This window comes from Volvox carteri (genome assembly GCF_000143455.1).
Source record: "Volvox carteri f. nagariensis unplaced genomic scaffold VOLCAscaffold_4, whole genome shotgun sequence".
Taxonomy (NCBI): Eukaryota; Viridiplantae; Chlorophyta; class Chlorophyceae; order Chlamydomonadales; family Volvocaceae; genus Volvox; species Volvox carteri.
In genome coordinates, this window is record NW_003307547.1 from 861251 (window position 1) to 872460 (window position 11210).

Consider the following 11210-nt stretch of genomic DNA (forward strand, 5'->3'; position numbering starts at 1 on the left):
CGGGTGTGCAGAAGTTTTGTGTATGAACATATGATTGCACGATTAATAGCTGTTGTGAAGGTGGGTGCGGATTCAGTATACACACCTGCTGCTGCAGTTACATTGCGGCAGGGCTAGGCAGGGGTGTCTGGATGTGTTGAACGGTCGGCAGCATTTTGTGCTCCGGGTGAATGTGGGGATTATAGCATACAGCCTGTCGGCTGACAAGCCTACAATCGACAGGCTATGGTTGTCGGTTGCATGGAATGGCTCAGCACGAGCAGGTCCTGTCGGCATCCCTTCCACATTGCGGCGCGGGTTCTGCTGGCGAGTGTGGTTGCGGCTTTATAATAAGCTTGGCGGAATATGGAGGCGTGGCAGTTCGCGACGGGAGGATGTGTTGGCGGGGATGCAAGCCCAGACCGGGGTGCCAGGAGGCGCCAACTGGTGCGCCAACTGAGGCTAGGTGCGTGTGGTCGTAACAACGCAGCTCGTCCTTCGCATCGGCGATAGCGCGCCGCGTACGTATATGGGATGACAGCTCAGTAAAGGGAGAGGGATGGCCTCCGATAATTGAGATGGCTTCCGAAATATTTTTAGATGCTTGCGAGTGGCATGGTCAAATGTCACGCGTTGCGTCTTCCCCCATATAAGCTGACGGACTTACAACCCACAAGACAAGCAATACCTTTGAGGTGGCATGTTATGGGTGGTACAGGGAGTTGTAGCGTCTGCAGAGTCCGCGACTCATCAGCAGGGCGCAGCAGCATTTTTGATGATGGCGTTCATCGACCAGACGATGAGCGCGTCTACAGAACTTTTTTCATTGCCGCATTTTTGCTGTGGTGCGAGCGTTAGCTTTGATGCAGTATGTCGTCGTGTCGCCACACCCGTGTGATAGAACCTGACTAAACGAAGTTTTTGCTGCAAGGAATTCTTCGTCCACATGCAGGAATTCGCTCTTGCCTCTGATATGTTGCGCCGGTTATTATCCAAGTTATCGCAACGGTAATCATGCTTCGCAGTCATAGGCAGTTGTTAGTTGGTTACCGACGAGGTCACATAAAACCCGGCTTCTACTCTTTAGATACCATATTACAGGTCAAAAGACAAAATTGTGTGGTCTTCGAGGCTATACAACGAGTCAACACTATTTCCAGAGCTTATACATCAGAAAATGCTTTCATCGCATGAATACTTTTTTCAACTAAACACCGCACACACCTGCTTGCAAAATATGAAAACAAACCACATCATCAGACCAACCGCCAACATTTTATATCTCCTTTTATCACGCTGTCGCGTGGCGGGTGATCACACGCCGCACTCAGCAGCCGTATTCCTTAAATCCAACTTTCAACCATTGATAAACTGCCTGCCTACTCGTTGGCCATTTCTTCCGCCAAATTTCCGAGCTAGGGCCGGCCCTTCACCCCAAGCCTAGCATCCGATTATATCATCATAACGCCCCCACAACATAGCAACAGTATGCAGCATACAACATCCCGCAGCCTAGGTCAACATAGCCTTGCCCACTGGGAAACTCAGCAGCGCACATGACTTCGCGACTGCCCCGGCTGCATTACCACCGCCACCAAAACGACAAAACATAATAAACATCCTCCTCTTCGAATGAGGAGGGCATGAAATTAGTTATTGGCAAGGCAAGTGGCAAGTGGCCCGAGCACCAGAAAAAGCGCTTGCGGCCGCCGCGTAGCACCAGTACCAGCAACGAACAACAGCAGCGCCACCAACAGCAGCAGCAGCACACGAAGAAGCCCTGACCCGCAGGACCTGCCCCGACGCAAGGTGTTCGCCGCCACGCACCGCCACGCAGCGCGGCGACGCCTTTTTTGTCCTTGACTGCCGCCCAAAGATTGACTGCCGCCCAAAGAGGGAGGATAAGACGACAACTGACTGACACGACGCCAGCGCGCTCCTTGTCCTCCTTGCCTCTACGTATTAGAAATATAGCTATATGCTGTGGGGGTCAGGTTCCGCTTTTCCCCCTCCCCCGTTGCCCCATCATCTCGACCCCAGATGCACGTGCGCCGTGCACTTCCGTGCCTTTTAGAAACAGACGCGACATATGACCATATAACCGCTCGCGCGGGGGGCCAACACCACGCCACGCCGCGCCACACATCACTCCAACCCTACCTGCGGCCAAGGAGGAATCGACACTCCTACAAGGCTGCTTTGCTCGAACGCTTGTACCGTACCTTGTCGTACGACACATCTTAGGTCAGCGCTCGCACATAATTGCGTGTCAAGCAAAACAGCGCCCCCCATCGGCGGGGTTCTGTGGGGCCGTAGTTAGGTGGGAAGGCGGGATACCGACACGGCGGCGCAGCTGCTGCTGCCGCTGCCGTACTCAGCGCGCGAATCCCGTTCGGGAAAGCATGTACGTATGTATGATGTGTGAAACAGAGGGGTGTATCTTCGCCCGTGGCAGCTACCCTGCGAAACCCTGCCTTCCCCGGTATTTCGGGGCACCCTCATCCAGTCACCCTAGTCAACTTCTCAGTGGATCGCTCAGGTTCCGCACCCACCACCGGCATCCAACGGCATCTGCCGGGTCGACAGCGGCCCAACTCCATTCCTGGTCGGCTCGCAGGTTAACTTTATCCCAGGTCTCCACCGTCCATCAACTAGGGGCGCTATGCCTTCGACCATCGGAAGGACTTTTGACCCTAATGGGTATCGACCCCGGGATCTCCCGGGGGCAATGGTCGCGCCTTACCAGTAGTGCCAAACCCAGTAGTGCCAAACCCGTATGTATGTATGCATGGGCCCATGCGCACATGCAACCGCATCAAGGACGGCCCTCCAAAACCAGGGTGGGGAACCGCGACAACCGCGCCGCCTCATAGAGAGCATAATAACAATAAAGATGCATTAATTCCCTCACTGCGGCGCTAGCCACTCCCTAGTGGCCCCCTAGCACGGGTAGAGACCATACACAACACACACGGTTAGAGACCATACTCTCCACTTCCCGGACGAAGGCCCCGATGATCCGTACCTAGCAGTGTAACGTCTTCTCTTCAAGGAGTTGTCAAAACGTCATGAGACGTCCGCGGCACATCAATCACCGCCCGGTGTGTATAGCACCCGATTATTGTCTCTGAACCGCAGGTCGCCGCGAAACAAAGGGAAAACCTGCGACTCCTGCTCGTAGCAAACGTAACAGTCTCGAATAATAATAATTGTGTTTCTCTGCGGACACGGCCACATACACACCCGTTGCTCAGCCACCCACCCAGCGCCCTGCAATGGGGCCCCCCTCCAAGAAGCGGACATGCAACGATGTTTTCACGTGTGATATACTGACCGGACATTCCTTACCCGGAGCCCGCAGCCCTGCACCCGCCGGCAATAAACTGACGAGCCCGCAGTGCCCCCAGCCCCAGCCCCTTCCGTTCCATCAAAAGCGCGAAAACATGGACGGGAGTAGACGGGTCCTGATATGATACGTTTGGTAATTTTGAGGGTCACGGACACAAACGGTACGCAAGGCGAATGTGGACAGGCGCCATAGCCTCGGCTCCATAAGCACATCGCCACTACGCCGAAAACACTTTTCCATGGAAGTGTCTGACGATACGGCACTCAAATCCGAGACGAACCAAGTTCACAATACAATACACAGCCCAACCGCTGGTGCCGTACGCACCTTACGCAGGACCAGCAATGGGCCAGGACAGCCAGTCGTGGAACCCAATGCCAGCTACTGGCAATTGCACATGTACTCCCTAACCTGGAAGAAACGCCAACGACCTCCCGCACCACCCCTCTCCCCACGCGGCACTAAAGGTGCGCCCATTGTCAAGATTGACTTCCGGACTGCCTCGTCGTCGTCGCGCTGGGAGAGGGAGATGAGATAGAGAGAGGAGGACGTCATCAAGGGCGTGCGAAAAAACACAACATGCGATAACACCGAGGAGGATTACGGACACAGAAGCGCCGTTCGGCCGCATCGACAACCGAGCGCTGGGCAGTAGTGTATGGTAGCACGATTGCACACAAATTTGAAGAGCACAAAATAGCGTCGAGACCAAGGCTGCGGCAAGCCGCGATCAGCCCGCCGAGCCACATTAGGGGGCTGGCGTACTTACCCTCGCCCGCGAGCTTGACCCTCTCCAAATTGGACGCGAGACAGGACGCATATATTCAGAAGCGTATATTGAGGCGCACAGGCATGAAAGCTTGTAGTGGAGGCTGTCAACAACACGAGGCCTCCTGGCTTTGCAAACCCCGCGCCAAGCTGACATAAACACGGACGGACAGGCTTGGCGCGCAAATTCCTGCGCATTGTCACCCCCCCCCCCCACACACACACATTCAGGCCTCTAAGGGCCGTTGAAGGTAACAATCCAGGTAGCCAATACCCAGCCAATTACAGACCACCCACATGAACAATCATACTGCTCGGACCCACCCACGAAGGTTGAGCTTTCCTACGAGGGGTGAAACTTTGCCCTTAGGTACAACCTTAGTGTACCCAAACCCAACAAAACCCTAAGTCCTAATAACCTCCTTTCCCAAGTGTGTTCATTCATCCGGGAAAAGCAGCGCCGATGCCGCGCGCTTAAGAGGCCCCAATAACACCCTCTTCCTCAACCGCTGAAGGCGTGGCGCGATTTCCATTTTGGCGCATATGCGTGAACTTGTAGTAAACAGCCAGCACGGCCTGGGCCAGTTCTGAAAACGGCTGAAGTCTAGTAGTGCCTCTCTATCAGGAAGATGCGGCGGTCAGACAAATGACAGTGTGCGGCGGCGCTCCTCCACTCGGCCTCGTCGTCGTTTAGCTCCGAGTACTCGTCGGGCAGTGTTCGTCCGCCCGAATGCATTTCTCCCTTCAAAAAACACGCGTCGCTCCCCCCTCCCCCCCTCCCTAGCGCTCTTCTTTCTCTTTCCTACTCTGATGTGTGTAGCTATAGCTTCAGGCGCCACCAGATACCGCAGCAGCATGGTCACAAAGAAACAAAAGAACTTTCAGCAGTGGCAGCAGCGCAGCATCTGTATCACCCCCATATCTATCTATAGCCGCATCCGTAGCCACCTACCTTGAGGGCTCTTGCTGACCCTCATCATGCCCGCGCCTCTCCGAGCTAAATAAAGCAAAGCTCATATTTCATCATGAAAATGTTACCTTTTTCCAACCGGTCCCAGTGCAATGCGCCTGGACCTCAACACATACTGCGCTTCACTAACCAGAATCTCAGCAACATAAACCATATATTATGGCCGCTGTACAGAAAAGCCGTAACTTGAAGCGTAGCCCTAATCACCCCGATTTGGTTTTGCCCATTGCCAAGCCATACGCCATGCAATAATAAGAATATGCGCGGTGCACAGTTACAGCGCGTTACTATGGCGCCCACACATCCGCCCAAAGCTGGCTTTCGGTCCACCCCAAAAAACGCCATACAGCTGTAAGAAAGCCGATTTCAGCAGTTCCCCCGAAAACCAAAAGCCACCGCAGGATACGTCACACAGCTGCGAGAGGGCTGCTCGGTGCTCTAGTGGCGGCCGATGGCGGCGGCACCTCCGGAGGACGGACGGTACTGGTCAGTCAAGATGGAGTCCAGGAGGCTCAACTGCGCCGCCGAAAACTGAGACCTGTCAGTGCCGTACATGATGGGTCGGTCCAGGACGGAGAGGCGCGGCTGTAGCTGCTGCTGCGGCGGCGGCGGCGCTAGAGGCTGCGTTTGTATGTGCTGGTGCTGCGCCTGCTGCAGGAAGCATGCGGATGCGATAGCCGGCAAGGACTGCGGCGCCGCCAGCAGTTGTTGCGGCCCTAGCACCTGGAGCTGGTGTTGGTGTTGGTGTTGGGGCAGCGCAGCGGATGAGGGGGGGGGCTGCAGCGCTCCGGACGGGTTCTGCACCCCGGTGGTGTGCTGCATCACCACCACTTGGCCACTCGGCTGCAGCACAGACGGGGGACGCGCACCCGGCACTGGCACACAATCCGGCATCGTCGAAACGCCGTCATTCATGGATTCAGCCGACTCATCCATGTCCTCGTTCATGCTCTGCATGAAATGGCATTAAAAACGGGCAGGCAGAAAGCGTGAGGATACATCAGGCAGCACATCACCCGCTGAGACAAAACTCCAAGCAAAGCAACGCAACATGTGCGCACCGGCTTGGACCACGTCCTAGCAGCTGCAATGTGCTGGGTCGCAATGTGCGTGTGTGCAATGTCGCCCTCACGGCTTTGGTCCATATGGATCCTCTGAAATAAATAGATACTACTCACATGACCGCCGTTGCTCAAGCCACCAGATAATTGAGGCAGCTCATCGAAGCCCAGCGCCGCCAAATCATGCTCCGTAATGTCGCAGTCGTGTCCGGCAGCTCCCAGTCCGCCCTGAGCCGCAGCCGCCGCGCCCGTGGCGATGACAGTCGTGCTGCAGGTGTTCGCGGTATTGTTACAAGACCCTAGCAATCCTGTCTGCATTGAATCGACCATGCGCGCCACATCCGCCATGCTGCTGCTCTGCGCGCGCTGAAGCCGCTGGGAGCAGTCTTGCAGTAGCAGCTGCTGCTGCTGCTGCTGGGGCTCGACCCTGGCCTGATCCGTGATCATAGCGGAAGTAAACCCGCACACTGCCCCTAGGGCGCCAGCAGCTGCCGCCGCCGCCGCCTCGGTGGCCGTTGCCGTTGCCCCCTCACTTGTGGCGGCACCACCAGCCGGTCCCGGTCCCGTGCCCGCCTCCTGGCTAGAGCTGGACGCCTGGCGCATCGGGAAAGAGCCTGCGGTCGGCAGCACTAAGGGCGATTGTCCCTCGCTGATGCCCTCCTCGTCGATGCGCTGCATGTGGGGCTGCGGGGCAGCATGCGCGTGGTGGCCATGCAGCCCCCAGCCGCCGCCGCCGCCGCCGCCGCTGCCGCCGCTGCCGCCGGGTCCGTGGAAGGCCACTCCCGCCGGCGCAGTACATGCGCTGGCGGAGGCGACACTGCCAGTGGTAGTCGCATTGTTGCCCGAAGAGGAAGCGGGCAGGCAGGCGGCAGAGCCGAATTCCAGGAGCGTGTCGCTGCTGTTGACTTTGGCAAATCGGCCCCGGACGCGCGGCCGCGTGTCTGCCATCTGTTTGCGACATTCGTATCGCACCTTCTTGGCGCCCTCCGCGAGCGCGCGCATCCGCAACATGCGCTTTTGCCTGTAAGGCAGCGGGCGGCGCGGTTTATCGAGGTGGCGGGTGCGGGGCCAGGGGCATGAGTAAACCATGTATATATTCATAGGACCGCGGCAAGCGTTAAAGCTGAGACTCCCCCAAAGACCCTGGGCCCAATCCTGTCCATCCCTCCGAAGCCATTGTTACCCATCACTTGAGGCACCTATTATCAGGTGGCAGGCAAACAGGCGTGTGCAACAAGCCGTCAATTCCCAGGAGTGCTTCTTCCCCGCCTTATCACACATCCCCTGCCGGGCGCCTTTGGCAGCCCCCCTTCCCACCCTTGGCTACCGCTCTTGGTATATGGGCCTTCTATCAATGGAGGGTAACGCAATGAATTATTGCACACATTGCATCGCGGCTCAGATTTTTATTTTGAACATAGACGCACACATTTCCCACTCCATCCGCATCCTTCAAATCAGGACCGGCCCGTCATTGCAAGTGTGTGTTCCCCCGCGGCAACCCACTTGTACCGGTTCAGCTGCGCCGCCCTCTCCGGGTCCAACTCCTTCAACGTCCCGTCCGGGCGTTCCAGCAACGTCAACAGACCAGCCGCGTCAGAGTCCAGGCCCAACATCCCCAGACTGTTGCCCAGCGAGTTGCCCGTCACCGTCGCCGCCGCGCCAATCAGCCCATCGAAGCCGTCGCTGCTCATCCGCATCAAGTGCGACTCGCTCAGATCACAGGAGCCCATAGTTACACTCGCCGCGAGTCCCAGCGCCGGCGGGGCGCTACCCGGAAGCACCATCTGCTGGGCCAGCTGTTGCGCGGTCAGCGGCACGTGGCGCTCTGCAACAGCCCCCGCCAGCGTGTTGCAATTGGACGGGCTCACGGATGTGGAGCCGCCGCTGCCCACGACCGAAGTCGGCAAGGCGCCAAAGCTGCTGGCAGCAGCAGCGTCGAGGGAGCGAGCGCCAGGAAGAGGCTGCGGAGCAGCAGCAGCAGCTGCAGCCATCGCCGCCGTTGGTCCGCCAGGTGCCGCACCCGGTAGCAGTCCGACTCCGAAAGGGTTACCGGGGGCCACCCTGCCGGCAGCAGCAGCAGCAACCGCTGCGATGCTCGACGGGTTCATTCCGCTACCCGACAGGTTATCCAGCAAGCTGCACGATGACGAGGCGAAAGCTGTCCCGGGAACCGGCAGCAGCGACATGGGGCTCTGCGCCAGGGAGCGGCCACGGCCAATACCTGGGTCTAATAGGCCCAGACCGCCCCGCACGGTCGCATCCCGGCGCGCGGACGCGAACGCCGTCACCCCTCCCGCGGCGGTCCCAATGCTGATGGGGGAGGTGCGGGGCAGGTCTTCTGTCATCGCACGTTGCAGCAGCTGCTGCATCGCCTGCTTCTGCTGTTGTTGCTGCTGCTGAGCAGCCGCCAGCGCCGCAGCTACCTGCTGCTGTTGCTGCTTCTGCTGGAGATACTGCAGCGCGGTCTGCTGCTGTTGTTGTTGCAGCTGTTGCAGCTGCCGCTGGGTTGCCTCAATGCTGGCCCAGCCTGCGGCGGCCGCTCCAACTCCCGCACCACCGCCACCACCTGATGTCGGCGCCATGGGGCCCGCGACGGTCATCATGGGCAACCCGCAGGTTGCCATCCCGGTCATTTGCTGATCCAGCGACTGCAGCAAAAGCGTATTGCTGCTGCGCGCTGAGCCCAGCTGTTGGCCATCTGTATTGTTGCTGGAGAGGCCGCTCTGCGACAGACACGAGAGTCCACTTAATGACCGCGCGGTGGTGATCTGCTGGCGCTGCTGAGTAGGAACTGCCATCGGTTCCGATAATTGAACAGCAAAGGCACTTGGCTGGGCCAGACAGCCAGCCGCTGCCGCAGCTATAGCCGCAGCGTTCACCTGCACCTGCCGCTGCTGCTGCTGGAGCTGCTCCTGCAAAAGTTGTTGCTGCTGCTGGAAAAGCGTGTGCTGCTGTTGCTGCTGCTGCTGCACCTGGGCTTGATGCGCCAGAGGCGCCCAGACCGAAGACATGTTCAGAGTGTTTCCCAGGGTCGCCGGTGCACCAGCAGCAGCAGCAGCACCTCCTGTCGCGGCCACTGCCGCAGACGGCATGGACGTCATGCACATCGCACTCGCCTGAGATTGGAGGAGCTCCGCAGCAACAATCTGCTGTTGCTGCTGAGTAGCCGCCATGAATTGCTGTTGCTGCGCCGAGGATTCCTGCTGCGGCAGGACCTGCGATTGCTGCTGCTGTTGCTGCTGCTGCACCGCATCTCCATTGCGTTTATTACTATTATCTTGCAATTGATCAAGCGGTGCCCCGAAGGTGTCCAGCAGCATTGCCACGTCCATGCTATCAACTGCATCCATTAGCTCCTGGCTGGCTGCCCGCTGCAGCGTGTGCTGGGAGTGCTGGGACTGAGCGGCCTGGGAGATGTGCTGCTGCTGCTGCTGCGGTGGCGGTGGCGCGGCTGTTGCAGCTGCTGTGGTGGTGGTGGTGGATGCCTGCACGCCCTGCACACTGCACCGCTCCGGGCCGGGTTGCGGAGGACGCTGTACTGCGGCGTTCGCGGCTGCCTGCAGGCTGCCACCACTGCAGGCCGAGAAAGGGGATATGGAAAACAGTGCTGCGGCGGCGCGGGCGCCCTCCGCCGGTTCCATGCCTTGCGACATGGACAAGCAGCCGAGGCTTGGCTGGGGCATAGGTTGTGGCTGCGACGTGACCATGGCCAATGCGCTGTTTTGGGACCACGAATTGGACGGCTGATGAAACGCCGTCGCGTGGACCTCGCTGTTTGGGGAGCCCGCATTTACCAGGGGCGCCGCTGTTGTGGCCTGCGGGCTCGATGCATCCGACTGAGGCGTCCCCATGGCTACGCTACTTGCATTCTTGGACGGCCAGCAGGCACTAGCGCCGTCGAAAACATCCAAATGTAGGTTCTTTGTCAAGCACGCTGCGAGCGGCATATCTAGAAGCCTCCCTCGAGATTTAGCTTCCCGATACGCCCACACGGGACAGGATTGGCACGGCACTCGAAGGTGCCGCTGGGCGAGCTGCATATGCGAAAAGAAACAGCCGGAAACGCCGGACAAGGTGAAACCTCAATATTCCGAATGCGCAAAAAACATTTCTTAAGGCAGCTGATCAACCCCGCCTGAACTCCCCTGCGAATGCGATCTGGTGAGCTAACGACCTAAGTTCGCGCCAAAGAGCACTCTTGTCGAATCGCTACTAGCCATTACGCAGCTATACATGAGAAATATGGTAATATGCAACTTATTATTTGCTTGGTGAGACTGTAAATATGTCAGCTGTTCTGACGAGGACGCAACACCGGTCTAATGTAGGCGGGCTGCGCTAGCGTTCATCGCCGAGCTGCGGGTCACGCGCCGCAGTACCGAGAAATATAATGCTTACCTTATTAACACTATGGACCTGTGCGTCGCACTGCGGACAGAGGAATGCGCCTGCAAGGAAGACAAGGAACTTAAGCGACAAGACCACATCGTCGGCGGCTGGCGCCTTTCATTACATGCCATGATGTGCTACACGAGGCAAAAGAAACTGTGGCCATCATGTGCTTACCGTCGGAATGGCAGAAAACGCTTGCGAGCTTCGCATCACAGTGGTCACAGACCACTTTGAAGTTTGAGGAGTCCATAGTTGCGGAGTGAGCTGGCAACTCGCACAAGCTGGAATCAAGCACTGTTCACAAGAAGCCCGCTAAATCGGGCCCCTTGGAACACGCAAACTGTAGGCTGCCTCAGAGCTCAGCGCCGGCACACTATTTGGAGTAGTCCCGGAAGAAGTATCTGTATGACACTAATATTAGATTGTTGATTGTTAATTCAGTTCGTCAACAACTAATCTTCTTGCTTACAGTTAAGCACGGGGTGCCCCATTCGAAGCCAACGCGCTCACATGGGCGAGACATCCGTACTACCTCCAGGGTGGGGCCCCCTCCCCAGTGCCCTTTTCGAGGTAAGCTAAGCCAGTTGGACCAATGCAACCTGCCTAACAATATGTGTGCGTTTGGTGCTGTAGGTAGGATTTTGGCTTACAGGTAAAGTGTGCCTCGCCCACCGCGGACGAAACGATG

At 57.9% G+C, this 11210-nt stretch overlaps 1 protein-coding gene across 1 annotated transcript; it reads right to left on the reverse strand.

The window, feature by feature from the left end:
• Positions 1–5504: 5504 nt before the first annotated feature.
• VOLCADRAFT_86975 (uncharacterized protein) lies at positions 5505–10772 on the reverse strand (the record flags this gene model as incomplete). The annotated part of the gene is made up of 7 exons (XM_002946861.1): positions 5505–5909; positions 6128–6160; positions 6245–7148; positions 7634–8420; positions 9192–10164; positions 10529–10578; positions 10697–10772. 7 exons carry the CDS (start codon positions 10770–10772, stop codon positions 5505–5507), a joined length of 3228 nt encoding a protein of 1075 aa, XP_002946907.1.
• Positions 10773–11210: the final 438 nt, after the last annotated feature.